General features: G+C 42.9%; 1 protein-coding gene across 5 annotated transcripts in view; it reads right to left on the bottom strand.

Moving 5' to 3' along the window:
• Positions 1 to 15,673, bottom strand: part of PIGL (phosphatidylinositol glycan anchor biosynthesis class L) — a 134,591-nt gene that overhangs the window by 115,593 nt on the left and 3,325 nt on the right. For all 5 annotated transcript variants that reach the window (XR_010124707.1, XR_010124706.1, XM_054456647.2 and 2 more), the window contains exon 2: positions 778 to 877. Coding sequence is in view for 3 of the 5 variants with exons in the window: in XM_054456647.2 (XP_054312622.1) it covers positions 778 to 877 (100 nt within the window). In the remaining 2 variants the exon portion in view is untranslated. The remainder of the gene's footprint in view (positions 1 to 777; positions 878 to 15,673) is intronic.

Genomic DNA, 15,673 nt, shown 5'->3' with positions numbered 1-15,673 from the left:
CGAACAGAAGTTAAAAAATTTATTTCAATCACGCTGTCATTTAAAAACAAATGTGAAGTTATTATTATTATTTTTGAGATGGAGTCTTGCTCTGTCACCCAGGCTGAAGTGCAATGGTGTGATCTTGGCTCACTGCAACCTCTGCCTCCCAGGTTCAAGCGATTCTCCTGCCTCAGCTTCCCAAGTAGCTGAGATTACAGGCATGTGCCGATACGCCCGGCTAATTTTTGTAGTTTTAGTAGATGCGGGGTTTTACCATGTTTGGCCAGGTTGGTCTTGAACTCCTGATCTGAGGTGATCTGCCCACCTCAGCCTCCCAAAGTGCTGGGATTACAGGCGTAAGCCACTGTGCCCCACTGTGAAGTTATTTTATGTAGACTTTTCTTTTCTTTTATTTTTTGAGATGAAGTCTCACTGTCGCCCAGGCTGGAGTGCAATGGCTTGATCTCAGCTCACTGCAACCTCCGACTCCTGGGTTCAAGTGATTCTCCTGCCTCAGCCTCTTTAGTAGCTGGGCCACCATGCCCAGCTAATTTTTGTATTTTTAGTAGAGATGCGGTTTTACCATGTTGGCTAGGCTGGTCTCCTGACCTCAAGGGATCCGCCCACCTCGGCCTCCCAAAGTACTGGGATTACAGGCGTGAACCATGGCACCGAGCCCTAGACTTTTCATACAAGATGTTCTCAGCCACTCACATTAGTTTTTTGTGTGTCTTTTGAGTATATCACTGCATATTTATTGCCAATAAATTTCTACATTGTTAAAAGATATATTACCTGTTGTCAATAATCATTACACTGGAGAGTGGAATCCCCAAAACATCACAGCTCTGCAAAAGTTCTTTCTTACGAGTCTCTCCTTGATTGTAGTAATTTCCTGAGGATAACAAACATACAGTGGTAGATTTTTTTTTAACAGTGGAGACCTATCTATTCACTCATTCTTATCCTGTTTTTGTTCCTTAAAGGATTTAAGCTGCCTGAAAATGTGTGATTATGATACAAAGTTTAAGAAAACACGACACCAAGATACTCCTGTGAGAAGACTACCAGTAGCACAATCTTTAGAACCACCATTCACAATTCTTTCCCATCTTTGTATCTATATACCTATCTGTCTGTCTGCATTTCAGTCACATGCTAGAGGCAGCATGGTACACAGCCAAGGGTACTAACTTTGAAGTTAAGCAGATTTAGGATCAAACCATGTATGACCACTCAGAACAACTGGGGCCCCCTCTTCATTGACAGTCCTCAAATAACTGTTTAACATTGATTTAAGGGTGAAGCTTTCCAAGCTCATTCTTGTTGGTATAGAAAAAGAAAATAGAGGCTGCTACTCCTGAGTATTACAGAAAAATGTGCAGATACCATTTAGGAAAGCTTCCTCTTTTGAAGAGTTTCACAGCCAGCTATCCAGCATACCCCAAGGGGATCTTGATCCCACTGGCACCCCAAACAACTTATATATTCTTTATTTTCCCAAAACATATACTATATTCCCTAAAAATAGTCCTGGTAAATAAAACTCCTCTGTATCCTTACAAATAATAATACAGTGACATTTTGGTATCACTTAAGTTGGACTCATTTTGAGCAACCATCCAGCTAATGCACCTGTTAATTCAACTCTCCAATAAATAATTGCAGGTCTGATTTGTGCAAGTTACTTAACTTTCTTGAGCCACAGTTTCTTCACCAGTTAAGTGGAGATAATGGCTATTTTTTTTTTTTTTAAGAGTCTTGCTCTGTTGCCCTGGCTGGAGTACAGCAGCGTGATCTCGGCTCACTGCAACCTCTGCCTCCAGAGTTCAAGCGATTCTCCTGCCTCAGCTCAGTAGTTAGGATTACAGGCACCCGCCACCACGCCCAGCTAATTTTTGTATTTTTATTTGAGATGGGGTTTCACCATGTTGGACAGGCTGGTCTTGAACTCCCGACCTTGTGATCCATCTGCCTCAGCCTCCCAAAGTGCTGGGATTACAAGTGTGAGCCACTGCGCCCAGCAAACAGGTTTAGTTTACAGGTTTAGCTTTGTATTGTCCTCATCATACCTTTTTCTGCGTTTTTTCTTTTTAAGTCATAAACTATTTTGTGTATATTTTGGGTTTCCCTCAAATCTCTGCACATACCCTTTCCCATTTTTTCTCCCTAGATTACTTGATTTTTGGTGATAAATAGTCTCATGTACATTAGTGCTGCAATTGCTAAGTTCAAAGGCTGTGCACATTAGTCTATGATTATGGTTATCAGAAACTGCTTAGAATTGAGGCTAATGTGTTTTATTGGGGCCAGTTTTATTGCTTTGCGTTTGAACTAAGGAACTTACAACAGTTCTGGAAGCTGAAGTCAAGGACCATTTTAACTATTTTCAATAAGTTTGGTGAACATGTAGGCACTTCAACAGAACACATGTCTGAGATCCTTCAGCAGCTTTTAACTGATACATTCTAGAACAATGTCCAAGTAAGACGGGTGCACCCTGGGATGCACAAAATAATCTTCTGGGGTGGTGGAGGAAAAGCATTAGGATGTCTCCCCCTAATTTTCTTTTCTTTTCTTTCTTGTTTTTTTTTTTTTTTTTTTTTTTTTTTGGGACAGAGTTTTGCTCTTGTTGCCCAGGCTGGAGTACAGTGATGTGATCTCAGTTCACTGCAACCTCTGCCTCTCGGGTGCAAGCGATTCTCTTGCCTCAGCCTCCTGAGTAGCTGGGTTTACAGGTGCCCGCCACCATGCCTGGCTAATTTTTGTATTTTTAGTAGAGACGGGATTTCATTATGTTGGCCAGGCTGGTCTTGAACTCCTGACCTCAGGTGATCCACCCATCTCGGCCTCCCAAAGTGAAGGGATTACAGGAGTGAGCCACAGTGCTCAGCCGTCTCCCCCTAATTTGTTTACCTTGTTTTTTATAAATGTAAGTTTTTGTTAATGTTTTTAATGTACACATTAATCCATGTACTTGTGATATATATTGTAAATAAATAAAAAACTCAACATTTTTTACTGATAGGAAAATGTGACCAAAGAGTTTTGAGACCATTATTCTAGGAAACAGAAAATAATAAAATTAATGTAATTTCTAGATGTAGAACATTATGTGTGTGTTTGTGTATAAGCTCATGCACAATTGTATGCTTAGTAGTCTTCCCATAACATACTTCTCAGTCATAACTAGCAATCATAATCACATTTAATACAAAGTAAAGACATTTTGTAAAGACTCAAATTTATACATCATAATTTATAAAGGTAAACATTTTATTTTACTTAAATTTAAAATTAATTTATTCTAAATAGGTAATAGATTTATATGGTTAAAAAAAAATCAAAGCTGGGCATAGTGGCTCATGTCTGTATTCCCAGCACTTTGGAAGGCTGTGGCAAGAGGATCACTTGAGGCCAGGAGTTCAAAACCAGCCTGGTCAACATAGTGAGACCTTGTCTTCACAAAAGAAAAATTTTAAAAATTAGCTGGGCATGGTGGCTCATGCCTGTAGTCCCACTGACTCGGGAGGCTGAGGTGGGAGGAACGCTTGAGCCTGGGAGTTCGAGGCTATAGTGAACCATGACCACACCACTGCACTACAGCCTGGGTGACAGTGTGAGACCCTGTGTCTCAAAAAAAAAAAAAAAAAAAAAGAAAAAGAAAATAAATCAGTAAGAAGCTGGGTGTGGTGGCTCCTGCCTGTAATCCCAGCTCCCAGAACTTTGGAAGGCGGGAACACTGTATGGGGCCAGGAATTCAAGACCAGGCTGGGGAATATAGCAAGACCTCTCTCTACCAAAAAAAGAAAAACAAAAACCAAAAAAAAACCATATAAAGCAAAAAAGCTCCTCTCCCACTCCAACCCGGGAAGTTTTAATTTGTTAGAACAAGAAGTGGACTGGGCATGAAGGCATCATGGTCCCAATACTATCTGGCCTTTTACTAACTATATGAATTTGGAGAAATTCTTTAATTTCTTTAATTTTATTCTTTAAAAATAAAATTTTTACCTTTATACATTGTGATGTATAAATTTGAGTCTTTACATTGTGACTTTATTTTGTATTAAATGTGATTATGAGGCTGGGCACGGTGGCTCAGGCCTGTAATCCCAGCCTGTAATTACTTGGGAGGCTGAGGCAGGAGAAAAGCTTGAACCCAGGAAGTAGAAGTTGCAGTGAGCCGAGATTGCGCCACTGCACTCCAGCCTGGTAACAGTGTGAGACTCCATCTCAAAAAAAAAAAAGTGATTATGACTGCTAGATTGCTAGTTACGACTGAGAAGTATGTTATGGGAAGGAATAGCTGCAATGTTTTTCCTTTAACATGACCAAGTAATTCTAAAACGTATTTGGAAGACAAAATGGTACAAGTTTCTTCCCCTGTAAAATGAGGGAATTTAGATGCTATGTCAAGATCTATCCAGGGTAACAGAAACCACATCCAATAGTTACAACAGCAAGAATTTAATGTAAAGATTTTGACACAAAACTGAGGGAGGATCTAAGGGACAAAAGGAACAGTGAAGTAACCCAGAGTTTAGAGACAGCAAGAAGTGACTACCAACCCTCGGTTGGTGAGGTAAAGGAAGGAGGCAGTGTTACTGGAGCCCAGAGGCCTGGGTTCCCAAAGGAAGCTGAAACTAAGAGAGCTGGATCCTCTTCTGTTAGGATGTATCCACAGAACCCAGTCTAAGAAATTATGACTTGGCCAGGCACAGTGCCTCATGCCTGTAACCCCAGCACTTTGAGAGGCCAAGGCAGGCAGATCACGAGGTCAAGAGATTGAGACCATCCTGGCCAACATAGTGAAACCCCATCTCTACTAAAAGTACAATAATTAGCTGGGCATGGTGGGCACACGCCTGTAGTCTCAGCTACTCAGGAGGTTAAGGCAGGAGAATCTCTTGAACCCAGGAGGTAGAGGTTGCAGTGAGCTGAGATCGTGCCACTGCACTCCAGCCTGGTGACAGAGTGAGACTCTGTCTCAAAAAAAAAAAAAAAAAATCATGACTTTAAAATGAAACCAGAATCAGAAAATGGGCAAAGGACTTGAATAGGCATTCTCTAAAGAAGATATATAGATGGCCAATAAGCATGTGAAAAGATGCAAGATGCTCATCATCCTTAGTCATTAGGGAAATGAAAATCAAAACCACAATGTGACATCACTGCACACTTACTAGGATGGCTATAGTCCAAAAAATGGAAAATTACAAATGTCGACAAAGATGTGGAGAAACTGGAACCATAGTTCATTGCTAGTGGCAACGTAAAACTGTACAGTTGCTGCAGAAAACAGTTTGTCAATTCTCAAAAAATTTAAATACAGAATTACCATATGTCTCAGCAATTATACTCAAAAAAAAAAAAAAAGGAAAACTGGTACTCAAATAAATACTTGTACACTGATGTTCATGGAACCATTACTCATAATAGCCCCAAACTGGAAATAACCCAAGTGCCTATCGTTAGATGAATGATAAACAAAATGTGGTATATATACATACATATATATGTATATATACACAATGGAATATTAATAAAGCCATAAAAAGAAATGAAGTTTTTTTTTGAGACAGAGACTTGCTCTGTCACCCAGGCCAGAATGCAGCAGACTGATCAGAGCTTACTGCAGCCTTGACCTCCTGGATTCAAGGGATTCTCCCACTTCAGCCTCCCAAGTAGCTGGGACTATAGGCACTCACCACCCAGCCAGGCTAATTTTTTTATTTTTATTTTTTGTAAAGATGAAATCTCACTATGTTGCCCAGACTGGTCTTGAACTCCTGGTCTCAAGGGATCCTTCCACTTCGGCCTCCCAAAGTGTTGGGATTACAGGCGTGAGCCACTGAGCTCAACCAGAAATGAAGTTCTGATACATGCCACAATATGGATGAACTTTGAAAACAGCATGCTAATTAACATAAGCCAGGCATAAAATAACAATTATTGTATGATTCCACTTATTCAAGTTACCTAGAATAGACAAATTCATAGAGATAGAAAGAATGGTGGTTACCAGAGGTTTGGGAGAGGAGAGGAAAAGGAATGCTAAATGAGTTTCTATTTGGCATGATGAAATAGTGGTGATGGTTACATAATACTATGAAAGTGCTTACTGCCATGGAATTGAACACTTAAAAATGTTTAAAATCGCCGGGCGTGGTGGCTCACGCCTGTAATCCCAGCACTTTGGGAGGCCAAGGCGGGCAGATCATGAGGTCAGGAGATCGAGACCATCCTGGCTAACACGGTGAAACCCTGTCTCTACTAAAAATACAAAAAATTAGCCAGGCGTGGTGGCGGGAGCCTGTAGTCCCAGCTACTCGGGAGGCTGAGGCAGGAGAATGGCGTAAGTAAACCCGGGAGGTGGAGCTTGCAGTGAGCCTAGATCGCGCCAGCCTGGGTGACAGAGCAAGACTCCATCTCAAAAAAAAAAAAAAAAATCGCCAGGCGCAATGGCTCACGCCTGTAATCCTAGCACTTTGGGAGGCCGAGGCAGGTGGATCACCTGAGGTCAGGAGTTCAAGACAAGCCTGGCCAACATGGTGAAACCCCATTCTCTAATAAAAATATAAAAAATTAGCCGGGCATGGTGGTGGTGGGTGCCTGTAACCCCAGCTATTCAAGGGGCTGAGGCAGGAGAATTGCTTGAACCTGGGAGGCAGAGGTTGCAGTGAGCCGAGATCATGCCATTGCACTCTAGTGTGGGCAACAAGAGTGAAACTCCATCTCAAAAAAAAAAAAAAGAAAGTTTAAAATGGTAAGTTCTTTTTATGTATGTCTTACCACAATTTAAATAATATTAAAAACTGGATTTTCAATGAATAAAATCTTTCAATTATGAAATTGCTGGGATTATAGGCATTATCCCTATAAAACAGAAATTGTCTTTAAAGGATCATTAAGATAAAAAAATTAAAAAGGCCGGGTGCAGTGGCTCATGCCTGTAATCCTAAACTTTAGGGGGCCAAGGTGGGCGGATCCCCTGAGGTTGGGAGTTCGAGACCAGTCTGACCAACATGGAGAAACCCCATCTTTACTAAAAATACAAAATTAGCCGGGCATGGTGGCACATGCCTGTAATCACAGCTACTTGGGAGGCTGAGGCAGGAGAATCGCTTGAACCTGGGAGGCAGAGGTTGTAGTGAGCCGAGATCACGCCATTGTACTCCAGCCTGGGCAACAAGAGTGAAACTCCATCTCAAAAAAAAAAAAGAAAAAAAGAAAAGAAAATTAAAAAGAAAAATGAGCTCATATCTCTGCAGATCAAGAAACATTGTCACATGCTATTATCAGCCAATATAGCCATACTTGCGAGTAGTGTCATTTCTCACTATTCCCAAAAGGATTGTACTCATATCGACTCTTACTAATGAAATTGCTACCTTTCACTGGGTGTGGTGGCTCACGCCTGTAATCCCAGCACTTTGGGAGGCCAAGGCAGGCAGATCACTTGAGGTCAGGAGTTTGAGACCAATTTATTCCATTACTAATTCATTCCACTTTTTTTTTTCTTTTGTCACCCAGGCTGAAGTGCAGTGGTGCTATCACAGCTCAATGCAGCCTTAACCTCCGGGCTCAAGCTATCCTCACATCTCAGCCTCCTGAGTAGCTGAGACCACAGGCACACGCCACCATGCTCAGCTAATTTTTTTTTTTTGCAGAGATGATGTCTTACTATGTTGCCCAGGCTGGTCTTGAACTGTTAGGCTCAAGTGATCATCCCGCCTTGGCCTCCCAAAGTGCTGACATTACAGGCATGAGCCATTGCCCATTCCATTCTTTTTTTTTTTTTTTTTTTGAGACAGGGTCTTGCTCTGCCTTGTAGGCTGGAGTGCAGTGGCATGATCTCACTCACCGTAACCTCCACCTCCTGGGTTCAAGCAATCCTCCTGCCTCAGCCTCCCGAGTAGCTGGGAATACTGGCTTGCGCCACCACACCTGGCTAATTTTTGTATTCTTAGTAGAGACGGAGATTCGCCATGTTGGCCAGGCTGGTCTGGAACTCTTGGCCTCAAGTGATCCACCCACCTCAGCCTCCCAAAGTGCTTGGACTATAGGTCTGAGCCACAGTGGCCAGCCCCAGCCTATTTCATTCTTTACAGGATGCAGTCAATACTTAAAATCGTATTAAAAAAAAAACCCAAATATATTGAGTTGGAAAGAACAGAGTTAGAAAGACAAGACTAACACTTTTGAGGCTAGATCTAAATATATCTCAATATGAAAAACTTTAGGCCAGGTGTGGTGGCTCACGCCTGTAATTCTAGCACTTTGGGAGGCCGAGGTGGGTGGATTGCCTGAGTTCAGGAGTTTGAGACCAGCCTGTGCAACACGGTGGAGCCCCGTCTCTACTAAAATATAAAAAATTAGCTGGGCATGGCAGCATGTGCCTGTAGTCCCAGCGACTTGGGAGGCCGAGGCAGGAGAATTGCTTGAACCTGGGAGGCAGAAGGTTGCAGTGAGCTGAGATTGCACCACTGCACTCCAGCCTGGGCGACAGAGTGAGACTCCATCTTCAAAAAAAAACTGTGAAGAATTATTAATGATTAAAAGCAATATTAAGGCCTGGCGTGGTGGCTCATGCCTGTCATCCCCGCACTTTAGGAGGCCAAGGCGGGTGGATTACTTGAGGTCAGGAGTTTGAGACTAGCCTGGCCAACATGGTGAAACCCTGGCTCTACAAAAATACCAAAATTAGCTGGTCATGATGGTGGCATGCGCCTGTAATCCCAGCTACTCGGGAAGCTGAGGCAGGAGAGTCACTTGAACCCGGGAGGTGGAGGTTGCAGTGAGCCGAGATCGTGCCACTGTACTCCAGCCTGGGTGACAGAGGAAGACTCTGTCTCAAAAAAAAAAAAAAAAAAAAAAAAAAAAAAAAAAAAAAGCAGTATTACAAATAACCTAATAAATTCTATTTAGGCAATATGGTAAATCAGATATGCAGAGAAACCCTCAGGACGAATACCTGAACATGTGAGATAAAAGGCAAACATGTTCTAGAATGCATGGTTTAACTAGCAGGAAAGTAAGGGATATACTTAAGGACTAAAACAATAGGTAGACATAAATCCTGAGAGGTATTATGGGGCTGACCCAGAGCACTTTGAGAACATCTACATATCCTTGGCGGCCTAAAGTCAGGGGAGCAGCAGATAAAGCTTGGACACAAATAAGGAGACCTCCACATAAAGACAAGACCTTCAAAAGGCAATACCTTCACTGGATGAACCAGGAAAAAACTTGCCCTAGACAGATATGGTGGGGCTACATCCTATCTGTAGACTTGGTTCTAGTAGAAGGGAAAATAAGAAAAAATGTCACCCCCTAAGAATTGCTAACCACATACTCTCCTTTACTTGGTGTGATAGACCGTATTTTCCAAAAGTAGCTACAGCAATATTTCTAGTCCCACATGCACTTGTAGAACGTCTACATTCCCCTTTAGGAGGTGGAATCTAATTCTCTCCTTGAACCTGGATGTGGCTTATGATACTGCATGATTTTCAAGGATAGGTCATAAAAGGAAATATGGTTATCCCTAGCACAGGTTCTTTCTTAGGACACTTGCCCAAGAACCCAGCCACCAGGTTGTGAGGAAGCCCAAGTCACATGGATATACCATATGTGGACGTTCTGGCTGACATCTGTAGCAAAGTCCCCAGCTGACAGCCAGATATGTAAGTGAATGAGTATTCAGGTGATTCCAGCCCCTAGTCTTTGGGTCCTCCAAATGAGGTACTAAACGTTGTGAGGCAGAGACAAGTATACTTTGTCTGAAACCATGAGAAAAAAGGTGATTGGTTTTTCTTGTTGTTGTTTGTTTTTGAGACGGGCTCGGTCTATAAGGCATGATCATCATAGCTTACTGTAGTCGCAAACTCGTGGGCTCAAGTGTTCCTCCACCTCAGCCTCCCAAGTAGCTGAGACTACATGCAGCTGCCACCAAACCTGGCTAACATTTTTTTTTTTTTCCTGGTCTGGCTATGTTGCCCGGGCTGAACTCTTGGGTTAAGTGATCCTCCTGCTTCGGCCTCAGAAAGTGCCAGGATTATAGGTGTGTGCCAGCACACAGGCTGGAAAGATTTAATTATGGTTTTAAGCTACAAGGTCTTGAGACAATTTGTTACACAGCATTCCACAAGGAATGCTCTTGGGTTTGATCCCTGAATTTATATGACGTCTGTGGCCTGAAAAATCTCAATCTAAAATTTTAGAGTGATAAGAGGTAGGTAGTGCCCTTAGCTACCTGGCTGAAGCTAAAGTAAATCACCAAAATATTACCACAAATATGGTTCTAAGAAACACGTGCAAAAAACAAAAAAACAACAACAATAACAAAAACAAAACACCGGGCACGGTGGCTCACACCTGTAATCCCAGCACTTTGGGAGGCCGAGGCAGGCGGATCATGAGGTCAGAAGCTCGAGACCATCCTGGCCAACACAGTGAAACCCCGTCTCTACTGAAAAAAAAAAATTAGCCGGGCATGGTGGCAGGTGCCTGTAGTCCCAGCTACTCAGGAGGCTGAGGCAGGAGAATGGTGTGAACCCGGGAGGCGGAGCTTGCAGTGAGCCGAGATTGTGCCACTGCACTTCAGCCTGGGCGACAGTGCAAGACTCTATCTCAAAAAAAAAAAAAGAAAAAAAAGAAACGTGTTTACATTTAAAAAAAATCACAAAATACACATGGAACCAAGTTACCCTGAATGAATTACTAGAACAAAGAACAGAATCAGATATACAGACTGCAGAAACTGGAATTAGAAGCAGATATAAATGTTTAATATATTTAAAGAAATTAAAGAAGATACTGAAGTATGAGAAAGTAATAGACTATATTTGCAAAAGGAATGTCTACACATAAGAGCAGATTAATGGACACAATGACATAATCATCTCAACACATATTTAAGACCTTAATTATAAAACTATTAACAGATAGTAAAGAAGGCCAACATATAATAAATGGAAGCATACCATAATACCAGAGACAGAAAGGCTTTATATTGGAAATGTCAGTTCTCCTTATATTAATCAGTAGAGTCAGTGAAATTCCAATAAAAATGCCAGCAAGGGCCGTGCACTGTGGCTCACGCCTGTAATTTCAGCACTTTGGGAGGCCGAGGTGGGCGGATCACGAGGTCAGGAGATCGAGACCATCCTGGCTAACACGGTGAAACCCCATCTCTGCTAAAAATACAAAAAATTAGCCGGGCATGGTGGCACATGCCTGTAGTTCCAGCTACTTGGGAGGCTGAGGCAGGAGAATCGCTTGAACCTGGGAGGCAGAGGTTGCAGTGAGCCGAGACTGCACCACTGCACTCCAGCCTGGATGTCAGAGCGAGACTCCGTCTCAAGGGGGTAAAAAAATGTCAGCAAGATTTTTCCTTGAACATCACCAAGCTGATTCTAAAATGTATTTCGGGGCTGGGCATGGTGGCTCATCCTGTAATCCCAGCACTTTGGGAGGCCAAGGAGGATTGGATCACCTGAGGTCAAGAGTTGGAGACCAGCCTGGCCAACATGGCAAAATCCCGTCTCTACTAAAGATACAAAAATTAGCTGGGCGTGGTGGTGCACGCCTGTAGTTCCAGCTACTCGGGAGGCTGAAGCAGGGGGATCACTTGAATCCAGGAGGCGGAGGTTACAGTGAGCCAAGATTGTCTGTGCAACAGAGTGAGGCTCTGTCTCCCCCCGTAAAAAAAGGTATTTGGAAAAAAGGGTCAAAAACAGCAAACATACCCTGAAGAACAATCAGAAGGCTATTCATATCAGATAACAGCACTTCTATAATATAGTGTAGCTTTTTGTTTCCCCCTAAGACGGAGTCTTGCTCTGTCGCACAGGCTGGAGTGCAATGGCGCAATCTTGGCTCACTGCAACCTCCGCCTCCCAGGTTCAAGTGATTCTCCTGCCTCAGTCTCCCGAGTAGTTGGGACTACAGGCGCATATCACCATGCCCAGCTAATTTTTGTATTTTTAGTAGAGACAGGGTTTTACCATGTTGGCCAAGATGGTCTCGCTCTCTTGAACTAGTGATCCACCAGTCTCTGTCTCCCAAAGTGCTGGGATTACAGGCGTGAACCAACATGCCCAGCCTAGTGTAGCTTTTATAAGCTACAGTAATTAAGACAGGGTTGTTGAGATGACTAAAGTGTATAGACCAGAATTACGTGGAAATCTGATATATGAGAGCTGGCAGTGCAGTCTAGAGAAGAAAGGCTGGGCTGAATTGGTTTTCCTGACTCCAATCTTTCCTTCCAGACCATTCTCCCCATTGCCACCAGAATGAGCTTTCTTTTTTTTTGTTTTTTCTTTTTTAAATAGATGGGGTCTCACTATGTTGACCAGGTTGGTCTTGAACTCCTGGCCTCAAGCAATCCTCCCACTTTGGCTTCCCAAAGTGCTGGGATTACAGGCATGAGCCACCACACCTGGTCCAAGACTGAGCTTTTATTTTTGAGACAGAGTCTAGCTCTGTCGCTCAGGCTGAAGTGCAGTGGAGCAATCTTGGCTCACTGCAACCTCTACCTCCCGGGTTCAAGCAATTCTCCTGCCTCAGCCTCCCGAGTAGCTGGGATTACAGGCATCCACCACCACACCCGGCTAATTTTTGTATTTTTAATAGAGATGGGGTTTCACCATGTTTGCCAGGCTGGTCTCGAACTCCCGACCTTGTGATCCACCCACCTTGGCCTCCCAAAATTCTGGGGTTACAGGCATGAGCCACTGCGCCTGGCCAAGAATGAGCTTTCTAAAACACAAAACTGATTACGTTACTTCTCTACCATATATATTCAATGACATCCTACTATATAAGAGATGCATCTATTAGTAGGTATTTTAGTGGTCACATAAATTGGAATAATACTGGATTAAACCAAGTAAAAATTTTTTACAGCAATGCTTCTCAAAGATGTTGATATTCTCATAAAGACTGTAAACGTCTACATAGAGGATAGCACATCTGGCTATTCTCCAAACCTGACCAAGGCCTTCTTTTTATTTTATTTATTTATTTTTTCTGAGTCAGAGTCTTGCTCTATTGCCCAGGCTGGAGTGCAATGGCACGATCTCTGCTCACTGCAATCTCCACCTACTGGGTTCAAGCGATTCTCCTGTCTCAGCCTCCCGAGTAGCTGGGATTACAGGTGTGCATCACCACACCTGGCTAATTTTTGTATTTTTAGTAGAAATGGGGTTTCACCAAGTTGGCCAGGCTGGTCTGGAACTCCTGACCTCACGTGACGCACCCGCCTTGGCCTCCCAAAGTGCTGGGATTACTGGTGTGAGCTACTGTGCCTGGCCTCTTTTTTTTTTTTTAATAGCAGCTTGATGAACTAATGTTCCTTGGAACATACACTGGGAATCAGTTTAGATATTTCATCAACTGACAAGGCATACAAGGCAATGTGAGAGGCAGATTGGGTGTAACGGTTTTAGAACAGAGAAAAACCACAGGGTCCTGGCTTCTTTACACTGTAGCTGGTCACTTCAGTTGTTACTTAAACTTTGTGACTCAGTTCCCATACTTGTATAATGGAAAAAGCAATAGTACCTACCTCATAGACTTGCTGACAGGATGAAATGAGCCACCAATAACAAAGCAATTATTATTTTTTCCCTGCTTCTCCCTTTCCCTTAAGCTGAAGATCTTGTTAGAATGACTTATTCATGCAAATCCAAGAGTTACTGATGCCTTTACTACTGCTTGCTTCCTATATATATCTACTCCTATTTTTAAAGTCCAGCTCAAAAGAAAACCAATTTGGAGATTTCCTTAATCTAAACCCCTGAAAAGAGATTTAATGCTTTTTTCCATTTTGTGTCCATAGTACTTTCTCCATCAAAACATCATAGCTTTCATTATATTACAAATTAATAGCTTCCTGTTTTTCATATTAAAATGTTAAATCAGCAGAATAGATAATGTTTAATCCACACATGTTTGAATGACTTGTGAATTTAAGAAGTGATTTTAAAAATTAGGCCAGGAGCAGTGGCTCATGCTGTAATCCCATTATTTTGGGAGGCCAAGGCAGGTGGATCACTTGAGGAGTTCGAGACCAGCCTGGCCTACATGGTGAAACCCTGTCTCCATTAAAAATGCAAAAATTGGCCAGGCGTGGTGGCTCACGTCTGTAATCCCAGCACTCTGGGAGGCTGAGGCGGGCGAATCACGAGGTTGAGTTCAAGACCAGCCCAACCAACATGGTGAAACCCCGTCTCTACTAAAAACACAAAAAATTAGCTGGGCGTAGTGGCGGGCACCTGTAATCCCAGCTACTTGGGAGGCTGAGGCAGGAGAATCACTTGAACCTGGGAGGCGGAGGTTGCAGTGAGCTGAGATTATGCCACTGCACTCCAGGCCGGGAGACAAAACTAGACTCAAAACAAAACAAAACAAAACAAAAACAAAAACAAAAACAAAAATTAGCCAGGTGTGGTGATGCGTGCCTGTAGTCCCAGCTACTTGGGAGGCTGAGGCAGGAGAATCACTTGAACCCAGGAGGCGGAGGTTGCAGTGAGCCGAGATTATGCCACTGCACTCCAGCCCAGGAGACAAAGTTAGACTCAAAACAAAACAAAACAAAACAAAAACAAGAACAAAAATTAGCCAGGTGTGGTGATGCGTGCCTGTAGTCCCAGCTACTTGGGAGGCTGAGGCAGGAGAATCGTTTGAATCCAGGAGGCAGAGGTTGCAGTGACCCAAGATTGCGCCATTGCACTCCAGCCTGGGCGACAGAGTGAGACTCCATCTCAAAAAAAAAAAAAAAAAAAAAAAAAAAGTTGGGTGTGCTAGCACACGCCTATAGTCTCAACTATTGGTAGGCTGAGGCGGGAGGATCACTTGAGCCCAAGAATTGGAGGCTGTAGGGAGCTGTGATCCAGCCAGCTTTTAGTTTTATTTATATTTTATATTGCAACTATAGGAGTCAAATTAAGCAAGTTTGTTTCAAGATTTTCAAGAGAAGCCTAGATTTTATTTGCAAAATATTACAGGTACAGCTTTAATAAATTCATCCTTATTTTCAATAGGTTCATAAAAATTTGGGACCAGAATTGAAAATTTTTTCAAATAAAAAATACAGAGCATGCACTTGGCACTCAATATTTTTATTGTCTTTCATTATTTCCTCTGAATCCAACTTACCATTTTGTTTTTTCTTGTATGTTATTCATGTTTGGTTTATTTTATAAAGACAGGGTCTTGCTCTGTCACCTGATATGAAGAGCTGACAGTGCAGTCTAGAGGGGAAAGGTTCTAGACAGAACAAGACCCCATTTTTACAAAATAAACTAACAGGCCATGCTCGGTGGCTCATGCATGTAATCCCAGCACTTTGGGAGGCCGGGCCAGGCAGATCACATGAGGTCAGGGGTTCGAGACCAGTTTGGCCACCATGGTGAAACCCTGTCTCTACTGAAAATACAAACATTAGCCTGGTGTGGCTGGGCGCGGTGGCTCACACCCGTAATCCCAGCACTTTGGGAGGCCGAGGTGGGCGGATCACCTGAGGTCAGGAGTTTGAGACCAGCCTGACCAACATGGCGAAACCCTGTCTCTACTAAAAATACAAAATTGGCTGGGCGTGGTGGTGCATGCCTGTAATCCTGCTACTCGAGAGGCTGAGGCAGGAGAATCGCTTGAACCCGGGAGGCAGATGTTGCAGTGAGCC

The sequence above is a fragment of the Pongo pygmaeus genome, chromosome 19 (genome assembly GCF_028885625.2).
Source record: "Pongo pygmaeus isolate AG05252 chromosome 19, NHGRI_mPonPyg2-v2.0_pri, whole genome shotgun sequence".
NCBI lineage: Eukaryota > Metazoa > Chordata > Mammalia > Primates > Hominidae > Pongo > Pongo pygmaeus.
The sequence above is the reverse complement of the archived record's forward strand: the minus strand, read 5'-3'. Positions and strand labels throughout refer to the sequence as shown.